The sequence below is a fragment of the Haliotis cracherodii genome, unplaced genomic scaffold (genome assembly GCF_022045235.1).
Source record: "Haliotis cracherodii isolate W230 unplaced genomic scaffold, xgHalCrac1.p SCAF_9, whole genome shotgun sequence".
Taxonomy (NCBI): Eukaryota; Metazoa; Mollusca; class Gastropoda; order Lepetellida; family Haliotidae; genus Haliotis; species Haliotis cracherodii.
Window position 1 is genome coordinate 53,945,572 of NW_027266343.1, and position 25,053 is coordinate 53,970,624.

Sequence of the window (25,053 nt, forward strand, 5' to 3'; positions counted from 1 at the left end):
GCTGCACAGAGTCTGGTCCCTTGGGCATGCCAGAAACCTATGATTGTGGGTTCGAATCCCAGTTCGCCCTGATTATGTTTCTAGGTTTGTCAGCACCATACCCGTGCTCTTGGGTTTCACCGAAGTGGTAAACGTGTGAGACCTGCATCACTTAGGGCTTTCCTCCCACATTAAGCTGACACGCAGTGATATAACTGGAATACTGTTAAAAGCACTCACTCACTCACTCACTCACTCACTCACTCACTCACTCACTCACTCACTCACTCACTCACTCACTCACTCCACCCACTCACCCTAGACAGTAAATATTTCAACTTCTAATGTTTATGTGGCTTGTAGTTCTAAGATGGAATATTGCTGGGATATTGCCAAAAGCGGAGTAAAACCACACTCACTCACTCACTCACTCACTCACTCACTCACTCACTCACTCACTCACTCACTCACTCACTCGTGATCTGCATGCTAAGAAAGAATGTACCAATGAGACCAGACTTTGCTTTGAGAAGGGAGGACAGATATGCAAAGTTAATGAAGCAGCCCCAGCCAGATTGATAGAGATGAGGCTTCTTTAAGAGGAAGAGGCGTAAGGAATATGCCAATACTTAATTGTTTAATGATGTGTAGCCAGTTGTAAGACCAGGAACTCATTATGTTTGTCGTAAGAAGCAGTTCAGCACCAGTACGTCATAATTTGAAAGCCCGGGCTTTTCTTCCTTGGGTTAATGGTAATGATTAAGGGTTAAGCTTGGAGATGTTCCATATTTAAGACAGTTTCCTTGGCATGACTGAGGTGGGTGAGACTGGTGATGATGTTGACCGTCTGCTTGCGACTTTCTGTCCAACTATGGCTTCCCTTGATGAATTATATTAAAGAATTATATGAAAATTGACAAATGGATGTGTATTACGGTTTTCGCATCAAGTGTTTGGGTTATAGAAATTGGGCATCTTGCTTTAGTGTTCATAGATCAACACACCAAGGCCAAAATCCGACTAAGCAGTGTTTCAAGTGAAATCAAAAATATTCTAGTTAGCCTTTCTGCACTATTTATGATGTATTAATTTACAAAAAAGGTGTCTTTCACCAAAGTGGTATATTTTGGAGACCTGCATCACTTCAGGCTTTCCTCCCACAGTAAGCTCATACACCGTGATATAACTGGAATGCTGTTAAAAGCGGCATTGAACTCTCATGCACTGTCACTTACCCTCACTCACTCACTCACTCACTCACTCACTGTCACTCACACACTCACTCACTCATCCGTGAAGATCCGGGGTAGAATAGGTCTTCAGCAACCCATGCTTGCCGTAAAAGGCGACTATGCTTGTCGTAAGAAGAGACTAACGGGATAGGGTTGTCAGACTCTCTGACTTGGTTGTCATCAACCAAAAAAAGCATTGCCTAGTACAATGACAACAGACAGACAGACAGGCTCAGTTTGCATATAACTTTGCATATTCATGGTTGAAAGATGGTATTAACTCGTGAAACAAAACATTTGTACCTAATAAAGACAATGAAATGCTGACAAAAGTGAATACTTGCTACTGCTTAATGCAACTTTGAAAGATGATCTCTGTACTATATCATTTGCCCAACATTTCGTTACACAAACTAAAGTAAAGATATTAAGATAGACAATTAATAATTTCCATATTCTTATTTGGCTAATCCATCCTAATATGTTCATAAAAATGGGAAACCCATGAAAATCGGTTTAGTCTCACATCAGCTGAACATGATGTTTTCATTCAGGATTTTATCATCTGCAAGATTACCTATAATATACTGTTGGTTCATGTTATCAATATTAAGCCAATATCCTTCTTTGTCCATCTGTTCTTAGTCAAATTAAATTGATTTATGTCATATAAAATTTGAAATTTGAAAGTTAAAGATTAAAACCATCCTAGCAGAATACAAATTATGTCCAGCTCCTCGGATTTGGCAGTTAGCGCCAGTTGTACACGGGAACCATGAAGTCGTCCATGTGGTAGATATTAAAGCGTAGTACTTATTGATGCCATGGGATAATAGAGATGGAAGCATTTCTGGAGCATGATGGGAGATGTGATATGGCTAGACTCTCATTCCCCAGGAAGTGAAGGGTTTTAGAGGAGAGCAGAAAATAGAATGATGGGAAAAGATTAAGTCAACAGACGTTGGTTTTGAAGGTCAAGGACAAACTGTTTTGACCATTTTAGTTATTTAACTTGATAACATTTAGAATTTTTTAGAATCATATAAAATTATAGATAGGATGGTGTGTTCACAGACTTGTTTATGCAAATTGTGTGAGTGGACATGTAACCTTTCCCCCGAATGCCTGGTGGTACTTTCATGTGATATTTTCACTGCTATTTTTGTCTTTTATGATCATTTTAATCTGGTTCATCAGGTAATCGAGTTTGGTTATTATCTGTCATTGAAGTTTTATATTTACCTACCTTTTTCTTCAAATTGCGTGAGTGCCACCAGCAGAACAAGACATGCTCACCCTTTTCTCAAACATCCGGTGTCATCAGTGATTATCAGTGATCCATTTGTATACATTTCACCACTGTTTTGCCTTTTACACCCAACTGAATCTGTTTTGGCAGATTATCGAGATGGATTATTCTCTGATGTTAGCATGATATATTTGTGAGAGGGAAAGAACAATAGGAAGTCTCTCGTTCCTCTTATGCTTGCCAGACACCAGATTTGTTTCTTGTATATGTGTGTGTGTATATATATACACTCACGGACAAAGGAAACGTGAATACCATACATGTTGGTTAATATAGGAAGAGTTACTCATATTCAAGAGATATTGGATTGATTTGATGCACAAATGAACATACTGGTATGTTGTGGGAATGGACGCTCATGAACGCATCACATGTGACGTCATAGATCCATGACTCAAGATGCACTCTGTTATAACACTTGGCTGATTGTTAGTTTTGTCATCAAGTGGTACACATTGGAAACATCTCTTCTTAACATACATACTTCTCCATATGTTTCCATGGTACATGGACTGGCTCCGTGGTCTAATTGAAAAGCGTCTGCCGGGAAGAGCGGAAGGTCCGGGGTTCCTTCCCCGACTGCGTCATACCAAAATACGCTAAAAGATGGTACTCGGCTCGGAGTCAGTATACTGTGTCTGAGTGGGGTATTCATGTTAAACTGCGGCATGATATCTCAGTGTGCTAGCACTATAAATCGGCATCAGTCCGGACTAGTACAAGCAGCCACACACACATATACACGTGTATGCACGTTGCTATAAGTGCAATAATCTTGGACGCGATGTTAAACCCCATTTCACCTCACCACACCACACCTCACCTCACCTCACCTCACCTCACCTCTACGATGCATGTTTCTTTTGATGGTGAGTATATTTTAAACGCTGCCCAGCATCAGGTGGTGAGGTACTCTGAATGACTGCTGACCACACCCAACTGACCTGCTGCCAGTAATATTACAAAATAAGACTCTTCAGATGGGGACATTTTCTGCGAATTGCTCTGGAGTAATACTATACATTGCCCATCATTGAGTAATAATGAAGTTTTACTTTACATATTAAATGAGTGTCAAGGACTATGTCATGATCCTGGCTCAGTGATGTGTAAACTGAATTGTTGGCGTACACAGCTGTGCTTCGGAAGTGTACACACTTGCATTTACCGCACACCGCTGTTGATAAGAAATACACAAGACTGCACTCCAGGCTCCCAGATATAAACTAGAGTATAAATGGTTTATCTCACATCCATGTGTTAGGGAAGAATTGTCTTTCCTTCTTTTGGTGTTGTAGCTGGGCAGATATGGGGTTGACTGCATTCATTTCACATTTGGTGATAAATGTTTATATCGGAAACACAAAAAAGCCTATTTTTAGTTCATTAAGTGTGTTGAAACTAAAATATATTTTTTAATGATTTTGTGTATACATGCACAAGCGCATAGAAGGAGCATTAAAATTGTGAGTGAGTGAGTGAGTGAGTGAGAGTGTGGGTGGGTGGGTGAGTGAGTGAGTGAGTGAGTTTTGTATTGTTCCATTTCTTTCATCAAGAATATGCTTGTACTCATTGTACTCATTGTACTCCAGGGCATCAAAGCAAGATCATCGGCACTCCAGACTCTCAGACATTAAGTGGGGTATAACTGGTATATCTCACATCCATGTTGTTAAGTTGTGAATGATGGTAAACGGCGCAGTTATCATTATTCCAACTGTATTGTGGTGGCCATCAGGCTCCAACACAGAGTCAGCCCAGGGACCTCATGACACAGAGTCAGCCCAGGGACTCCATGACACAGTCAGCACAGGGACTCCATGACACAGAGTCGGCCCAGGGACCTCATGACACAGAGTCAGCCCAGGGACCTCATGACACAGAGTCAGCCCAGGGACCTCATGACACAGAGTCAGCCCAGGGACCTCATGACACAGAGTCAGTCCAGGGACCTCATGACACAGAGTCAGTCCAGGGACCTCATGACACAGGGTCAGCCCAGGGACCTCATGACACAGAGTCAGCCCAGGGACTCCATGACACAGTCGGCACAGGGACTCCATGACACAGAGTCAGCCCAGGGACCTCATGACACAGAGTCAGTCCAGGGACCTCATGACACAGAGTCAGTCCAGGGACCTCATGACACAGGGTCAGCCCAGGGACCTCATGACACAGAGTCAGCCCAGGGACCTCATGACACAGGGTCAGCCCAGGGACCTCATGACACAGGGTCAGCCCAGGGACTTCATGACACAGGGTCAGCCCAGGGACTTCATGACACAGGGTCAGCCCAGGGACCTCATGACACAGAGTCAGCCCAGGGACTCCATGACACAGTCGGCACAGGGACTCCATGACACAGAGTCAGCCCAGGGACTTCATGACACAGAGTCAGCCCAGGGACCTCATGACACAGAGTAAGCCCAGGGACCTCATGACACAGAGTCAGTCCAGGGACCTCATGACACAGAGTCAGCCCAGGGACCTCATGACACAGAGTCAGCCCAGGGACTCCATGACACAGAGTCAGCCCAGGGACTCCATGACACAGTCGGCACAGGGACTTCATGACACAGAGTCAGTCCAGGGACCTCATGACACAGAGTCAGTCCAGGGATTCCATGACACAGAGTCAGTCCAGGGACCTCATGACACAGAGTCAGCCCAGGGACTTCATGACACAGGGTCAGTCCAGGGACTCCATGACACAGAGTCAGTCCAGGGACTTCATGACACAGAGTCGGCCCAGGGACTTCATGACACAGAGTCAGCCCAGGGACCTCATGACACAGAGTCGGCCCAGGGACTTCATGACACAGAGTCAGCCCAGGGACCTCATGACACAGAGTCAGTCCAGGGACCTCATGACACAGAGTCAGCCCAGGGACTTCATGACACAGAGTCAGCCCAGGGACTCCATGACACAGAGTCAGCCCAGGGACTCCATGACACAGTCGGCACAGGGACTTCATGACACAGAGTCAGTCCAGGGACCTCATGACACAGAGTCAGCCCAGGGACTCCATGACACAGTCGGCACAGGGACTTCATGACACAGAGTCAGCCCAGGGACCTCATGACATAGAGTCAGTCCAGGGACTCCATGACACAGAGTCAGCCCAGGGCTCCATGACACAGAGTCAGCCCAGGGACCTCATGACACAGAGTCAGTCCAGGGACCTCATGACACAGAGTCAGTCCAGGGACCTCTTGACACAGAGTCAGCCCAGGGACTTCATGACACAGAGTCAGCCCAGGGACTCCATGACACAGGGTCAGCCCAGGGACCTCATGACACAGAGTCAGCCCAGGGACTCCATGACACAGAGTCAGCCCAGGGACTCCATGACACAGGGTCGGCCCAGGGACTCCATGACACAGAGTCAGCCCAGGGACTCCATGACACAGGGTCAGCCCAGGGACTCCATGACACAGAGTCAGCCCAGGGACTCCATGACACAGGGTCAGCCCAGGGACTCCATGACACAGAGTCAGCCCAGGGACTCCATGACACAGGGTCAGCCCAGGGACTCCATGACACAGAGTCAGCCCAGGGACTTCATGACACAGGGTCAGCCCAGGGACTCCATGACACAGTCGGCACAGGGACTCCATGACACAGAGTCGGCCCAGGGACCTCATGACACAGAGTCAGCCCAGGGACTCCATGACACAGAGTCAGCCCAGGGACCTCATGACACAGAGTCAGCCCAGGGACTCCATGACACAGAGTCAGCCCAGGGACCTCATGACACAGAGTCAGCCCAGGGACTCCATGACACAGAGTCAGTCCAGGGACCTCATGACACAGAGTCAGTCCAGGGACTCCATGACACAGAGTCAGCCCAGGGACTCCATGACACACAGTCAGCCCAGGGACTCCATGACACAGAGTCAGCCCAGGGACTCCATGACACAGAGTCAGCCCAGGGACTCCATGACACAGAGTCAGCCCAGGGACTCCATGACACAGAGTCAGCCCAGGGACTCCATGAGACAGAGTCAGCCCAGGGCTCCATGACACAGTGTCAGCACAGAGACCTCATGACACAGAGTCAGCCCAGGGACTCCATGACACAGAGTCAGCCCAGGGACTCCATGACACAGAGTCAGCCCAGGGACTCCATGGCACAGTCAGCCAAGTGTGGCCACATGATGTTCCTTAGTCCACTCTTCTGACAAGCACGGGACATGGGAACTTGTGTCTCCAGGAATCCCCAGAGCACTGAAAAAGAGGAAATCCCTTTTCCTGTATTGTACTTTGGAATTAATCCCAGATCTTAGGCATGACAAGTGAAAACTTTAACCACAAAGCTAACCCCCCACCCACACCCTACATATGTAAGAAAACTATAAAAAATGGAAATCAACCAAAATAGATATATCAACCATGTTTCTATAACAGTACTTGAGAACAGTTATATAAATTCCACGCAATATTTTTGTTTGTTTAATGTTTAGATAGATAAAAGCAAGATAACTCTTTCTATACACAAGAAAACTCCGCTAAAAGAGATTCCAACTATATAATTAACAAAATCATAACTATTCGGGAAATTATTAATCGAAAAACTAGATTTGTGGCTCCAGCGTTTAGTGTTTGTGAGACAGACGATACAAGATCAAACATGGCCGTCTCTAGGTCCGAGACCTGCACCAACTGACTTACATCATTATAAACTGAACTCCTCTGTATGCTGTAATGATGTTCGTTAAACACAAACTGAATCTGTAATTATTTATTTAATTGATTTATATGGGAAGACAGGCTTCCATAACATTGATTTTAGGGCTTATTAAAATCCTCAGTGTTGAAGAAATCCACGCTGGTTAAGTTCACAGGCAGTGCACACTTCATTGAAGTTTATCAAAGGAATGTTTTTGTGTAATTTTGTCACTTATTTCATTTTGATAAAAATGATTAGATTCAGGGATATGTTGAAAAAGGCATTTTAAAAATGGAGAATATTTCACCCCAATAATAAAGTATTAGGATATGATTTGGATGAGAAATATGACAAATTGCTTTAATTCAGTCGTGAATGTTTCTTTTGAAACATCGCATTCATTCATGAAGATACGAAGACTGATATTGAAAGATGCTTTCATCATTATCCTCTTCATCAACGATTAGTACAAATTCTTTGTGGTTGTGGCATATTTGCAAAGCAACATCTGTATGACCATCTCTAATGAGTTATAATAATTATGCTTCCGATTTTTAGAGAGTCTCATTTCCTAAATGTGCACATTTATCTAATGGTTGAATACGGAAGATATTCAAGCGCAGACATCGTGACCAGATGATAATTACATTTTACTATCTTCACCTTAGACATTAGCGTTTTTGAAAACAGTAATAAACTTTCAATAAGCAAGCTGATGTACAAAGAAGTCCTAATTACGAAGCTCTATACAACAGAAGAATGCAGGGACACAAGATTGCAGAGTGATGCTCGTAAATTTAGAAAAGATCTTTTCACAAATGGTGTCGCCTTTCAAATGAAAGAGAATACCAGCATGCAAGAAAAGGCGATAAATGATACTGTGTGGGTCAGTAGACCGCGCCTCTTACGATTAAGCCTCGCTTTCATGCGAGGCAAACAGGAAGTGGAATGATTGTGTGGATCCAGTGCAAGTCGACCAATGAATTTGGACGATTGTGTTGGAAAGTGCACATTAAAACCGAATGCTTCTCTGCACAATTGTCTTGCACAAGTGGCCACATTTCTTTGTAGTTTTTGTTTCATTTATTGGCCAAGGAGGATAGTTTTTCTCTCCAAGCACTGATGCATTATGGTATAGCTCCATTGCAGGGGTGTAATTAATGGGCTATAAAATGATTACTTGAAGCAGGCATCTGGTACTGTGAAATATCAGGCTAATTGATACAATCTTTATCTGTGAGAAAAAAATAACAGGATAAGAAAGCACTGAGCATCTTGATAACATTTGGAAATATGTAGAGTTTGTTACCTTGTAGACTGCTGGATGTCTGTGCTTGATGTTGGATGTGAAAAATGAAATATGTGGAAGAGCAGTTGTGAGAATTGTATGGAAATACTTCTACATTGTACAACTATGTCGATATGTAGGCTTTATTGAGGTGCAGGCTTGATAAGGGGAATATACTACTGTATAGGGAGCTTTTGAAACCCCAAAAAGGCCTTGTGTCTGAAATTATGACAGCCAAATTTGTGGTTGAATTGTGGACAAAATAAGAGTCATGTTTGATAAGGTCTTTGAAAGGCATTTAGAAGTGATGCTCATAAGGAAGATAATATATGGATGTCAACTTCTTTATTATGAGGAACACAACGTTTCGGAGTATGTGCTTATGCTTTCATCAGGTGAAGGAGTAAGCATGTACTCCGAAACGTTGTGTTCCTCATAATGAAGAAGTTGACATCCATATATTATCTTCCTTATGTTTGAAAAGCATTTCTTGTTTTTTCAACATTTTGGAATTACACATATTAAATGCTATAACTATTTTCTATTTCATAAAAATAGTTATTTTCAAGAAACAGTTTTCATCACGCATATACACTAAACCAGAAAGAGGTTTGACCGAGTTCCTAAATTCGACATTCCTTTGAAGAATATTGCCAAAATTTATATAAAAATATAATTTGGATTAAGTAGATGTCTGATACATTGAATTTTTCAAGATTGCAAATGAGCAGTGACGTTGATTGAGACTTCGGGAGTATGCATTTGGCTCAGATCCAGTGCAGCCATCAGGACAACTGCCCCCAGCAAGGAAGTATGCTTGACATCCTTAAGAGGGCCGTATGTAATTCAAGATACTTTCGACAGAATGATTATTATTCTTTGACTTATCATAACAGAAACATAATGCCAGAGCTCTAGTATATGGTCCATTAAAGCTCAGCATGTCAGTGGTCCTGTCATAATTGACAATGAAAATGGTTGCAATTTACAATAAGAGCTTTATCACTTATTGGCTGAAGGACATTTGTCATTGGGTGAAGTGCATGGTGATTGTAGAACAGTGTAAATAAATCGTGTTCTTGCTCAATTATTTTGGTAGCTTTTCGTTGATGCTTGTTGTGAATATTAAGTGCGTAAACATTTGTAATAAGGTAATTATCGTAAGGAGTGTTCTTGTTATGGCTTTGTGCTTATAAACAGGATATTAGAGGAATTATTAGTCATGGAGCAGACGTGGAAACAAGCTAGGGAATCGGGGAACAGCAGGGACAAAATGACAGTGACATGGCTGAGTGGAAACTGTGGATAATTATTCATTTAAGATTCCAAGCATGAAGGTCTGAGGATCAGCACCAATAGCATTTACAGCTGAAGTAGTAGTAGCTGTGGTAGTTGTAGCTGTGGTAGTAGTTGTTGTGGTAGTAGTAGCTATGGTAGTAGTTGTTGTGGTAGTAGTAGCTGTGGTAGTAGTAGCTGAAGTAGTAGAGGCTGTGGTAGTAGTTGTTGTGGTAGTAGTAGCTGTGGTAGTAGTTGTTGTGGTAGTAGTAGCTGTAGTAGTAGCTGAAGTAGTAGTAGCTGTGGTAGTAGTAGCTGTGGTAGTAGTTGTGGTTGTAGTTGTTGTGGTAGTGGTTGTGGTTTTTGTGGTAGTAGTAGCTGTGGTAGTAGTAGCTGAAGTAGTAGTTGCTGTGGTAGTAGTAGTAGCTGTGGTAGTAGTTGTTGTGGTAGTAGTAGAAGTAGTAGTAGTAGATGAAGTAGAAGAAGCTGTGGTAGTAGTAGTTGTGGTAGTAGTAGCTGTGGTAGTAGTTGTTGTGGTAGTAGTACCTGAAGTAGTAGAAGCTGTGGTAGTAGTAGCTGAGGTAGTAGTAGCTGAAGTAGTAGTAGCTGTGGAAGTAGTAGAAGCTGTGGTAGTAGTAGCTGTGGTAGTAGTTGTTGTGGTAGTAGTAGAAGTTGTAGTAGCTGAAGTAGAAAAAGCTGTGGTAGTAGTAGCTGTGGTAGTACTTGTTGTGGTTGTAGTTGTTATGGGTGTAGTTGTGGTAGTAGTAGCTGAAGTAGTAGTTGTTGTGGTAGTAGTAGCTGTGGTAGAAGTTGTTGTGGTTGTAGTTGTTGTGGTAGTAGCTGAAGTAGTAGTAGCTGTGATAGTAGTTGTAGTGGTTGTAGTTGTGGTAGTGGCAGCAGTGGGTATGGTCTTGGTATTTTACTGAAGTGTGAAACAGGTCCTTGTATTTACAACTTTAGTTAAACATTCAGTGTGTGGTGCAACACTGGTGATGTAGTTTTAGTAGAAATAGCAGCAGTAAGAGTGGAAGTAGTAGTAGCTGTGGTAGTAGTTTTTGTGGTGGTAGTAGTAGTAGTAGTAATAGTAGTAGTAGTAGTAGTAGTAGATGAGATCAGTTGTTGTAGGCGTAGTTGTCATCTTGTGTAGTTGTTGCAGCTGTAGTTGTGGCTGTAGATGTTGCTAAGGAAGCTGTCTTGTCTCGCATCACTATCATGCTATGTTTCTAGAATTTCCACGTATCTCCGAGTGTGGCCACTATCTAAATCGCTACATAGTCCATGGTTTTCAACGATGTTATTTGATACTTTTTCAAAGAGAAGCCTCAGTGTTTGTTTAGATGTTTCAAGTGTTTTGATAACATGTTAATCTCAAGGCATATGTATGTAGCGTAAAGAAAAGTCTCAATATTGATACAAGTCGTATGATAGCTTATTACAGACTGACATAAGACTGCAGGACAGATCAGCTACCTCGGTGCTCCCCCTCTGGTGTCTGCAGGTTAGCTTATTAGGAGTAATATGTCGGCCCTTACAGTGATAAGATACGACTGGAATACATGCCGCTCTGTGAAGCATTCACAATTAGGCCTGGAGGACTCCTGTCCTCAGTGAGTGAGTCGGTCGGATTAAGACTCTTGTAACGGTACTTCAGTAATATATGATTGATTTTAAGCAAATACAACCATCAAAGATATATTCTAGTCAATTCTTAATAAATAAAATGCAAGCGAATCCTTGGCATTTGATTGGCTAACCAAGCAATTTGTTTGTGCGTTTATGTTCCCTACACTGATATACACATCAATTGTTAAGTAAAACCTCCATAAACACTAAACAAATATTGAAGGCAATTCGTATACATAAACAAGTCAACAATAATAACTTCACAGACTGCTTATTTAATCAGTAACAAACAACTGTAGACGATACAAATTCAGTGACATCGTTCAGCGCAATAAAGCAACACAAGCCCCACCCACGCTATTATCAACCAATCAGGAAAGAGTAGTCGGCTAGTGAGAATTGCCAAATGTTTATTTTGGTTTATGGAAGCATAAACATAAAAATAATTGGTGTTACAGAATCAAATGACGGCATATAACTATTGGTGTATTGGCGCCGACTAACCAAGAATTATGATGGGGGGAATCTGGGATCAGATTACTTAATCGTCTACATTTTGTGTACCATACTACGAGGCAAAGAATTAGTTGAAGAAGAGGGACGCAGCGTGAGTTAAAGAATGTCATATCATTATATCATTTTTGCTAAAGTCAAATAATAAGTACTAAACTAGTTTTAACATATTTTATTAACAACATATGTTTATTGAGAATGAGTTGAGTCCAAATTGAAACATGAAGATACATAGATTCATATGGAACTAAATCAGTAAATAACCACTCAAGATCAATGAATAATCAATAAATCATGTTGAAACAGTTTCAGGTTTATAATCAAAACAGGCAATGGAATGGGTCAAATAAGACGGAAAAAAAAAAAAAGTATGGCACCCAATGATATGTCAGTGTTCTCATGAGTAGTCAGAATTTTGTCACTGTCAAATGTCTTGTGTGAGTGAGTGTGTATAGTTATGTCATGGTGTGTTAGCTGTGGGGTGAAGGCCAGAAGTGGCACTGGTTCCTCAAAGTGAGTGAGTGAGTGAGTGAGTGAGTATGGCTCTACGCTGCTTTTTGCAATATTCGGCGGGGGAATCTGACTTTGTCTTGTTCTATTGTTGTTTCTTCTAGAAACTGTCCCCAAAACTTCTGGAATGATAAAGTGTGCCATCTTTGTTTACAACAACCCGGTTAAGATAACTCTAGTCACTTCCTGTTAAAGTCATCATGTCATCATATTCCAATTGCGTATATCATGATACCAATCACTAGATTGTCTGTTCCAGACTGGATTATTTACAGACTGCCATATATCTGGAATATTGTTGAGTGCAGCATTTAACACCAAACAAACAAATACAACATGAGTGCAAGTGTTAACCTGTGAGTAACTGACAGAAAGGGAGGGCTTGCCGTCGTGCTCCTTGTGTTCTGATATTGTATCGACCATTTTTTCGGGACGTCCTGCAAGGTGTCAAGAATGTATCAATGAACAATATGGACCTGGGTGCTGTTGTACAAAGCGACCTTAGCAACCTGATCGTAACTCCCATACCTTAGCACAGACTTACAACAGTCATAGCGCTCAGGTTGTTTAGTACAACGTCACCCAGCTGAATATCATTTTTGTATCAATGTCTTTATGTCATGCTCCACTCAGTGTCAAGTGTGAAGAGTGTCCTTGAGGCTGGATAAATGAGTGAGTGAGTGAGTGACTATGGTTTTACGCCGCTTTTAGCAATATTCCAGCAATATCATGGCGGGGGACACCAGAAATGGGCTTCACACATTGTACCCATGTCGGGAATCGTACCTGGGTCTTCGGCGTGACGAGCGAACGCTTTAACCACTAGGCTACCCGACCGCCCCCTGGATAAACGAACAAGGAATAATCATCATAATTGTTTTTTTCACAAACTTTGATTTATAGTGATCCATGAACACATGCTTATGATGTATAGTTGGAATCGTACAACGGACTCTGCTTTTAGCAGAGATTTATGATTATGTTGCTTTATTTAGTAAAATACATCATTGTCTTATTTAGTGTGGGGAGGATTTAGCCTTGTAGCAGACTAAAACCACGATTAAAGTTGACTAGTAATCATTGCAGAGTTAACGCGCTTAGACGATATATGAATAATGTACACTTTTATTTTCAGGGGACTATGGTTTGATTCGCTGTATGGAACACTGCTCAAAGTCGATTCTTTTGGCAACATCCTCGTCTGTGTTCAAGGGTTTCAGTTCCTGCGAGGGTGAGTACCTGGTTTAATCTCGTTTATGTCAGACGAATTGTGGCGAGCTTCACCACACATGCATCTTCCTCATGTCAAACAGCCAAGTCTTTTTGAGGTCATGTTCTTTGAAACCTTTGTGATGGAACTATCACAGAGAAAGGTGCATCAATGTTGAACCAACTGTCGCAGTGAGAGGACCAGAACTTAGGATCTAACTCTTCAACCAACCTTGTTTTGGCAGCCATTTTACCAACCATATAAGGGCAGGCATTTTACCAACTAAAGAGTGTCTGCCATTTTTTCTACAAAATAGTGGCAGTCATTTTACCAACCAAAAAGTTGCATCCATTTTATCAACAAAATAGTAGTAGCAGTTTTACCAACCTTGTAGTGGCAGCCATTTTATCTACAAAATAGTAGCAGCCATTTTACGAACCATATAATGGCAGCAATTTTACCAACCATGTAGTGGCAGCCATTTTATCCACAAAATAGTAGCAGCCATTTTACCAACCATATAATGGCAGCAATTTTACCAACCATATAATGGCAGCAATTTTACCAACAAAAGAATTGTTGCCATTTTACCAACCAAAGAGTGTCTGCCATTTTTTCTACAAAATAGTGGCAGTCATTTTACCAACCAAAAAATTGCATCCATTTTATCAACAAAATAGTAGCAGCAGTTTTACCAACCATGTAGTGGCAGCCATTTTATCTACAAAATAGTAGCAGCCATTTTACCAAGCATACAATGGCAGCAATTTTACCAACCATATAATGGCAGCAATTTTAACAACCAAAGAATGGTTGCCATTTTGCCAACCAAAGAGTGGCTGCAATTTTACCAACCAAAGAGTGGCTGCCATTTTACCAACCAAGGAGTGAGTGGCTTCCATTTTACCAACCAAGGGGTGGCTGCTAATTTACATTTTACATTTGGATGCTGCAGTGTGTTGTTTGCATACACAGGAAAAATAAATCTTCAGAAATCCCCTCAAGAAGCATCAGATGACAGTGTGCAACAGTTGCTATGGAGTGTTTGCGGGGCACAGTAGTCACAAAAACATTTGCCAGCACATGAAACAGTTGCTTCATGTCATGCTTGACAGCGTGTTATTCCTTCACTTAGGTTTTGATCCATCTTACTTTCTTCTGGTGTCATTTAGAACACAGCTGATGACACGGACACTTAGGTATGACTGTCATCTTCTGGTAGCTTCGCCTGCCCTCTTCAGGTTTGATAGGCAGTAGTATCTTGTAGGCCACTGGAAATACCACCAGGGACATGGCCTTCACAACACACACAACTGCTGAGATCACTTTTCATCAGTGAAAGATAAAACAGGCTTTGAATTCTGAATCTTGTCTCTGAAAGACCTTGATTTTGTAGATATGTGTATCTTGAAAATCTTGAAAAATATCTAGGTAATTTACAGAGGTCTTGAATTATTTGGTTCATTTTGGCCAATTGGTTTGACAAATTTTGAAATAAAAGACATGAAAAATGGTACGCTAAATGTCTTTGACATGTTTTGAATTTTGAAAATACACTGGAAACAGGTAATTGGTTTGAGTAGCCTTGAACAATAGTCTTGAGGAAGGTTGGAGAGTAGTGCCAGTCAGTTAATAACAAAACGGGTTTCTGAATTAGGATTTGGTGCCCCGGTGATAGAAGGTATTGCTATCAGTGTGAGTAACCTATGTACCATGTGGCATGGTCTGTAACAGCGATCAGCCCACTGATGGGGAAATGTTGTGTGCATGGCCTTGAAAGCAACACTGCCTGTTCAACTATGATGTTACAGTGGACTACAATGGATGTCCGTCCTGGAAAGTTTGAAAAAACAAACAGTTTAAAACATTAAAATTGTGTTTGTGTTTAGTTTTGTTTAATGCTGCAGAGCATTATTCTAACTATATGAAAATGGCCTGTAAAATATCGAGCCTGACCAGACAGTCCAGTGATGGATACTGTGAAAAAAGCAACAACACCTTTTCCATATTGAATCGAAATCTCTGCATTAAGCAGAGTCGATTGTACAATTCGGTTTGTATCATGAGCATGTGTTTATCAATCACTATCAAATAGTCATGTTACCAGGTGTTCACAAAAAGGTGACATATCCTGCCACACTGATGCACCCATCACAAACACATGCAAAAGCAAGTCAATTGTTCACCTGAAAAGACACAAGCAATAATCAACCAGGTCACTGATTCTGACGGCCTCTTACATCTAGAATAGGTTGCTAGGGACCCCTTCTAACTCCCAGGGGGCACGGGTGGCCCAGTCATCTGAAGCGCCACAATTTGCTGTGCAGAGTTGCGTCCCTTGGGCACGCCAGAAACCTATGATTGTGGGTTCGAATCCTGGTTCGCCCCGATTATGTTTCTAGGTTTGTTAGCACCATACCCATGCTCGTGGGTTTCACCAAAGTGGTAAACGTCTGAGACCTGCATCACTTTGGGCTTTTCTCCCACATTAAGCTGACACGCCATGATATAACTGAAATACTGTTAAAAGCGGCGTTAAACTCAACTCACTCACTCACACACCAACCCCCTTGGTGCAAATAACTAAAGCTCACTTTACTTATTCCAGATGAGATACGTGTATCTCCACGTAATCAAATGGGATCAAACTGATTTTGTTTAATCTTTATAACTGTTTGGCTATTTAACAATCACCATCAGTCGGGGAAAACGTTAAGTGTACATCTCACGCCTTGAATGAACAGCTCTTCTGTGTAGACACCTAGTATGTTGTAAAGAGATTCTGACAGATCTTTGGAGTGCATCCCAAATTTTGCTTCAGTAATTTTTAGCCCTTATGTTCCTGACAGTTTCCCCCTGGTCTGTTGTGCTGAGTGATACAGACGGATGGGGTCTCACTCAGGGGATCCTCATTCATTGACAACAGATGTGTCAGGGACAGACACACGCTGCTATATAGTCCCTGAATGTTAGATATAAGCTTGAATCAAAATAATTAACAGAACCCTCCAGTATCAAGGAACCCTCAAGTCTCTTGGGGTGGTCGGGTAGCCTAGTGGTTGAAGCGTTCGCTCTTCACGCCGAAGACCCGGGTTTGATTCCCGACATGGGTACAATGTGTGAAGTCCATTTCTGGTGTCCCCCCGCCATGATATGGCTGGAATATTGCTAAAAGCGGCGTAAAACCATACTCACTCACTCACTTTGAGGAACCAGTGCCACTTCTGGCCTTCCCCCCCACAGCTAACACACCATGACATAACTTTACTCACTCACTCACACAAGACATTTGACAGTGACAAAACCACACTCACTCACTCACTCACTCACTCACTCACTCACTCACTCACTCACCTCAAGTCTCTTTAATATCAGAGCTGTGAATGAATGATTAAGGCCTGATACAGAAAGGGTCGAGAATCGGAATGGAATGGGGATGATTGTTTTGTTAAATAGATGCTGTGGGGTCTGAAGGAGAGGCTAGGATATTAGACTAACATGTAGTCTCGGAAACGAACATATTTTACAGAAAAAAAAAAGTTGTTAAATTGTAGTTATAAATTATAATAAAAAGGAGCCCAGAGACTTTCTTCATTTTCAGATACTGATACTGCAGTAATCTAGACTTGCCAAACATTACAGACTTGCATTGGCTGTATTGGATATATTTGTATCAGGGTATGTATGCCAGACTACTAGGATAGGTACTGCCACTGGTTTGTGTGTCAAGAGTTTTGCTTGTCCAGTTTCTTCTGAAACACCAGAAGGACTTTGTTTTTCTATTTGTCTGTCTGCCTGTCCAGCTATATGACGGCGGTCTGTAAATAATCGAGTCTGGATCAGACAATCCAGTGATTGACATACCTTTTATTTGGGTTCGTTATGATTGTAGTGTACTGCATGTTATCATATTTTTCATAATTATATCCTTGGTTAAACTTTAAAACTTTATTCTAATATTTAGAATTGTGGAGTCTAGAGCATCTATTATGTCTCTGATACAAAAGAAATCTAGACTTGCCAAAGTATCATATTCTTGCTTTTGGGGAGGGGGTCTCAGATTTTTGGTTTCAGGGTCTGTATCCTCGAGACTAAGTGCTGTTTCTTCATGTGCCTCCCAGGCTGCCCAAATGCTCTTGTACTTCAAACACTGCTGTCTTATATCAAAATAAATTCACCCATAATTCCCACTAAATCACACGACTCCACCCTTCCTTTGATTGTTCACAAGGTGATTATAAAGAGAGTCTTGCATCTGGACGTTTTGTTTGTTTTTTCCAGAGGAGATAGACCTTTTTTGACATGAATATGATCATCGTCATCTTTGAAAAAAAGCGGGAGCACTATCTCCATAGGATTGTGCCTAAGTAGCCTATGATTGCCCGAGGGAGGGGTACATGTGGAGACGGCACTGATCACCCCTACAGGGAGTCTTCTTTTTGTGTTGTTACACCTGATTTCACCATTGCTTCGTGTAATCTTTACCATGTAGTAATACAAGAATGTCTTACAAAAAACGAAAATAGAAATATGATGGCATGACAACTACAGTTAATCTTAGGAGAGAGGCAGCTTGAAGAAGCTGGATGTCGGGAACCTTGTTAGATTTGTAGTCTAACACTGCTTCTCTGCTTCTTGTCGTTTGTTTTTGTTGAAATTATGCCTTTAATGTTTATTGAAAAAATACATTCTCGGATTTGGTTACTTGAGAAAAAATTTAAGTTCACTTTTTTTAAATATTTTTTTTAGTCTGAAATTTGAAATGATGTTTGTTTTGTTTTCAATAGCTTTCGTTAGACAAGGATGATTTTTCGAATGAATTTGTTCAATGATATGAAAAGCAGCTGGTATGGTGCTTTAACTCGCCTTGTTGTGAAAACATTCATAGTAGTGTTGCTGTGGTAGATTAGATTTATGTTATGGCCTTGTGTCTGTTATCAATCTTTCTCTGTCAGATTTTCAGATTTTTGACATATTTGAAACTGCAGGATTAATGAAACTGGAACTTTGCATGGATTATTCAATCAATGGAATCGTGATGAAATTATTCTGATGTGAATCTTAATATGGCTACCATGGCAGCCATTTTGGAACATTCCATTCACGTCCATTGCTTCGTCATTTAGCAAGGTTAACTTAGTATACAGAGGTTCTGAACATAGATCTGAATTTGAAATTACTTCAGTATTGGAGAATGAATAGTATTAAGTGTCAGGTTCCTTATATTCTCTGTATGGTAAGATGGGAATTTAAGATTTTTACAAAGAGCACTCTTTGAGAAACATGACATGACAACAGCTCTGCTTTAAGTGAGTGAGCGAGTAAGTTTGGGTTTACGCTGCTTTTAGCAATATTCCAGCAATATCATGGCGGGGAACACCAGAAATGTGCTTCACACATTGTACCGATGTCAGGAATCGAACCAAGGTCATCAGAGTGATGAGCGAACGCTTCTCTCTCATACATACACACAAATTAAAACAAATATACATTTTCCAGTAATATTTTTAAGTCATTGTAGCAATTAATGTATGAGACAAGACAGATCCTGATAAGGGATCCAGTAATGAATGTTTTCCATGTACAGATTTCCCTCAAACATTTTACCATACACCATGCATCTTAATGAGATGAGGGAGTGTTTCCGACATGCGATGTGATCAAACCATAGCCTTGTCGCAACCAATAAATCTCAAGCCTTCATATGACATATAAAACCACAGCCTCTTCACTCGACCAATGATGAAGCCAAGTGATGAAGCCAAGTCTATTAACGATGAGCAACCTGTTTACACCGATCTCTTACTTGACCTCAAAACAAGCACCTGCTAATCTAGCCCTGACCAAGGTTTAATCCAGCAGTGCCAACATCATCCACTGAGCAGCTCTGATTTCTTTGATTCATGATTTATCACTGCTCTAATATATGGTGCCCACTCCTTTCAACAAGGTAGTTGATAGTCAATTAGCGAGGACGTCAAAGAGAGCACATGTCCAGGGCTTATCAAGGTACAGTTGTAGGTACCCACCCAGCTTTTACCTTTTTATTGGGCTGATTGTCGTGAGCATCTGGTCAGATAGCATTGGGGAGGATCAGTTGTAGTTGCAGATTGGAGGCTGATTAGACTTGCGCAAGTCTCTCAAGCAATACACTAAACTACGTTTATGATGAACATGCTTTTAACAAACTGACTGTTATAACGAATTTATTTTTTGGTCCCGGTCATTTGTTGTATATAATCTGTATATATGCTTACAACAAACTACGGTTATAACAAACTTAAGTTAGTGATACCTTTTGGTTTGTTATTATAGTAGTTTTCTGTAAGTATTAGTTTATTTGTTTGTTTTTTGGTTCTTGTTTAACGCCTCACTCAGCAATATTTCAGCTATATGACGGTGGTCGGTGAATATTCGAGGTCTGGACCAGACAGTCCAGTGATTGACATCATGATCATCGATCCATGCAATCAGGATACGATGACCTGCATCAACCAAATCAGTGAGTCTGACCACCCGATCCCTTTAGTCGCCTCTTACGAAAAGCATAGTCGTCTTTAACAGCAGGGATGGGTTGCTGAAGACCAACTTACCCTAGATCTTCAGGGATCTAATTATTAGTTTAAATCATATATCCTAGATTATGTCAAGAATAAAAACAAGTTGTCCCCATAAGCTGTAGTCCTGTCCACATACCAAGACTTGCCTATTAGGAGGAAAGAATTACTACACGTCCATGGACTTTTCTTTCAGTACAGCCTTGGAGCAAGGCTAGAGGCTGATGCTTGGCGTAATGGTTTGGGTCTGATTTCTAATGGAGAAAAGGTTAGGTTGGGCTGTGATGCTTCACTGTACAGACTGAAAGAAATACTGGAACAGTTACAAGGTCACTGCTACAAGGTCGATTTTTTTGTCATTTAGGATATAGAATCAAGAACCAAGAACCACAAATGTTTATTGTACCCCATCATATGGCAGGGTGCAAACTAGCTACATTTCGGAGTAGAGTGAGTGAGTGAGTGAGTTGGGTTTAACGCCGCTTTTAACAGTATTCCAGTTATATCACGGCGTGTCAGCTTCATGTGGGAGGAAAGCCCGAAGTGATGCAGGTCTCAGACGTTTACCACTTCGGTGAAACACACGAGCATGGGTATGGTGCTGACAAACCTAGAAACATAATCAGGATGAACCGGGATTTGAACCCACAATCATAGGTTTCTGGCGTGCCCAAGGGACGCAACTCTGCACAGCGAATTGCGGCGCCTTAGACGACTGGGCCACCCGTGCCCCCATTTGGGAGTAGATATAATCATGGACAAGAAAGGTAGATATACATTTAATGTACATTATACATAAAGATATTACATTTTATTTCCATTCATGATATGTACAGATTTATGATGAGCTTAAGGAATATAGAAAAGGCTTTAAGATTAGGTTACTATGCTTTGCTCATTGTGTTTAGAATATGATTAAGGAAGGTGAATAGATAAGACTGTTAGTTTGATTTTATCCTATTTTTTACAATGCTCTAAATGTATTTTGGTAGGGACCTTGCTTGACTATGTCAGTCTTCACACATTGCACCCATGTGGTAATCAAACTGAGTCTGTAGCTGTAACCACTGGGCCACCTCATGGACCATAAGGGGCAGTAACTCTGTACCATTGCTGGCATTGTACCTGGCAGTGTGGCCTTGGTGTTGTCAGCAACCACTGAGTGAGTGAGTGAGTGAGTGAGTTGGGTTTAATGCAAGTTTGAACAGTATTCAAGTTACATCATGGCGTGTCAGCTTAATGTGGGAGGAAAGCGCGAAGTGATGCAGGTCTCATATGAAACCCACAAGCACGGGCATGGTGCTGACAAACCTGAGAACAATATAGGGGGGGGGAGGTGGGGGACCGGGATTTGAAACCACTATCATAGGTTTCTGGCGTGCCCAAGGGATTCAACTCTGCATCATGAATTGCGGCGCTTGAGACAACTGCGCCACCCATCGCCCCCAACAACCAGTGAAGCAAAACAACCAAATGATAATATTCCTGTACATATATAGCCAGCATGTCATTGCTGTGATGTATGTCAACAACTTATCTTAAATATCCCACAAACAATAAAATAAATAAATAAGAATGATGATAATAGTAATAACATGAAACATGAACTGTCATTAAATTTGAAATGGAATACATGTTTGAAAAAATGCATGTTAATTAATTGGGTAAATAAACTTTTTCCCATCAGGCCGTAGATGATGTTAAACTATTTGACACCAGCTGCAATCTGGATAAAGTTTTAGAGGGTAATCACTGAGTTTTATGCACATGTTGATAGGTTTATCAGAGAGAGATAACTCTGGCTGATACCTACAACCCACACCACAGAGCAGGGCAGCGTTCCAGTTGGATTCGGAAAACTTAAAGGGATGTATGTGAACCTTTCATTGAATAAGGGTTGGTACTGAGCTTGAATGAAGCCCTGCAATGTTATAGAGGTTGGAGTCACGGAACGGGAACTGAGTTGTGGGAGCTGGGTAGTATGGGGGCGTTCTTCGGGGGGATTGTTGCTGATGAGGGAGGTCATGGTTTTTTTTTAGAAATTCTTGGAATTTGTAAAGTCTTCTATGTGTGTATGTATGCGATTAGATTTGGTTTGAGTGAGAAGGTAGCATACAGTGTGATGGGATGTGGTGTTCTGGGGACTAGGGATCGGACATGAGATGTGGTGTTCTGGAGACTAGGGAGTGAGACATGGGATGTGGTGTTATGGGGACTAGGGAGTGAGACATGGGATGTGGTGTTCTGGGGACTAGGGATCGGACATGGGATGTGGTGTTCTGGGGACCAGGGAGTGAGACATGGGATGTGGTGTTCTGGGGACAAGGGAGTGCGACATGGGATGTGGTGTTATGGAGACTAGGGAGTGAGACATGGGATGTGGTGTTCTGGGGACTAGGGATCGGACATGGGATGTGGTGTTCTGGGGACTAGGGATCGGACATGGGATGTGGTGTTCTGGGGACTAGGGAGTGAGACATGGGATGTGGTGTTCTGGGGACTAGGGAGTGAGACATGGGATGTGGTGTTCTGGGGACTAGGGAGTGAGACATGGGATGTGGTGTTCTGGGGACTAGGGAGTGAGACATGGGATGTGGTGTTCTGGAGACTAGGGAGTGAGACATGGGATGTGGTGTTCTGGGGACTAGGGAGTGAGACATGGGATGTGGTGTTCTGGAGACTAGGGAGTGCGACATGGGATGTGGTGTTATGGAGACTAGGGAGTGAGACATGGGATGTGGTGTTCTGGGGACTAGGGATCGGACATGGGATGTGGTGTTCTGGGGACCAGGGAGTGAGACATGGGATGTGGTGTTCTGGGGACAAGGGTGTGAGACATGGGATGTGGTGTTCTGGGGACTAGGGAGTGAGACATGGGATGTGGTGTTATGGGGACTAGGGAGTGAGACATGGGATGTGGTGTTCTGGGGACTAGGGATCGGACATGGGATGTGGTGTTCTGGGGACCAGGGAGTGAGACATGGGATGTGGTGTTCTGGGGACAAGGGTGTGAGACATGGGATGTGGTGTTCTGGGGACTAGGGAGTGAGACATGGAATGTGGTGTTCTAGGGAGTGAGACATGGGATGTGGTGTTCTGGGGACTAGGGAGTGAGACATGGGATGTGGTGTTCTGGGGACTAGGGAGTGAGACATGGGATGTGGTGTTCTAGGGAGTGAGACATGGGATGTGGTGTTCTGGGGACTAGGGAGTGAGACATGGGATGTGGTGTTCTGGGGTCTAGGGAGTGCGACATGGGATGTGGTGATCTGGGGACTAGGGAGTGAGAAATGGGATGTGGTGTTCTGGGGACTAGGGAGTGAGACATGGGATGTGGTGGTCTGGGGACAAGGGAGTGAGACATGGGATGTGGTGGTCTGGGGACAAGGGAGTGAGACATGGGATGTGGTGTTCTGGGGACTAGGGAGTGAGACATGGGATGTGGTGTTCTGGGGAGTGAGACATGGGATGTGGTGTTCTGGGGACTAGGGAGTGAGACATGGGGTGTGGTGTTCTGGGGACTAGGGAGTGAGACATGGGATGTGGTGTTCTGGGGACAAGGGAGTGAGACATGGGATGTGGTGTTCTTGGGAGTGAGACATGGGATGTGGTGGTCTGGGAACTAGGGAGTGAGACATGGGATGTGGTGTTCTGGGGAGTGAGACATGGGATGTGGTGTTCTGGGGACTAGGGAGTGAGACATGGGATGTGGTGTTCTGGGGACTAGGGAGTGAGACATGGGATGTGGTGTTCTGGGGACAAGGGAGTGAGACATGGGATGTGGTGTTCTGGGGACTAGGGAGTGAGACATGGGATGTGGTGTTCTGGGGAGTGAGACATGGGATGTGGTGTTCTGGGGACTAGGGAGTGAGACATGGGATGTGGTGTTCTGGGGACTAGGGAGTGAGACATGGGATGTGGTGTTCTGGGGACAAGGGCGTGAGACATGGGATGTGGTGTTCTTGGGAGTGAGACATGGGATGTGGTGGTCTGGGGACTAGGGAGTGAGACATGGGATGTGGTGTTCTTGGGAGTGAGACATGGGATGTGGTGTTCTGGGGACTAGGGAGTGAGACATGGGATGTGGTGTTCTGGGGACTAGGGAGTGAGACATGGGATGTGGTGGTCTGGGGTGTGAGACATGGGATGTGGTGTTCTGGGGTCAAGGGAGTGCGACATGGGATGTGGTGTTCTTGGGAGTGAGACATTGGATGTGGTGTTCTTGGGAGTGAGACATGGAATGTGGTGTTCTGGGGACTAGGGATTAGGACAGGGGATGTGGTGTTCTTGGGACAAGGGAGTGAGACATGGGATGTGGTGTCTGATACTGTCACACTCTGTGGGAGTTGGTGGTGGAGGGTGGGGTGGGGTGGGGTGGGGTTTTATGTTTTGGTGGAACGATGAGGGGTGGGGTTCTGCATGGTGACTGTAAGCATTTTAAGTGTTGGCTGAGGGTGTGGGTGTAGGATGTGAGGTGCTGGTGTGATGTGTTAGGTGTTGGCTACGGGTGTTGGTATAGATGGCTGGTACATGTATGTGTGATGTTGGATGCGAGGTGTTTGGTCTGGGGTGTGGGGTGTTAGCTAAGGGTGTTGTTATAGATCATGGCAAGTATGTGTGTTGTTGGGTGTTGGGGGCTGTGAGTGTGGTTCGGGGTGTAAAGTTGTTTGGTGTAGCCTGGAGGTGTGGGTACTAGGATGTGATCAGCAGGGAAGAAGGTGTTGGATGTAGCTAGGGTGGGGGGTTTTCATGTGTGAAATGTGGTGTTTGGGGTGTAGAGAGTATGGTGTAAGAGTGACACCATAAGATAAGACAAAACAGCACAGGTTCGTCTCAGGCATAATTTGTCAACCATCGTTACATTTTCAAAATCTACAAATCTGCAAA

General features: G+C 42.8%; 1 protein-coding gene across 2 annotated transcripts in view; it reads left to right on the forward strand.

The window, feature by feature from the left end:
• Nucleotides 1-25,053, forward strand: part of LOC139452701 (cytosolic purine 5'-nucleotidase-like) — a 215,393-nt gene that overhangs the window by 37,784 nt on the left and 152,556 nt on the right. For both annotated transcript variants that reach the window (XM_071234255.1, XM_071234256.1), the window contains exon 5: nt 13,535-13,630. In XM_071234255.1, the coding sequence (XP_071090356.1) occupies nt 13,535-13,630 (96 nt within the window). The remainder of the gene's footprint in view (nt 1-13,534; nt 13,631-25,053) is intronic.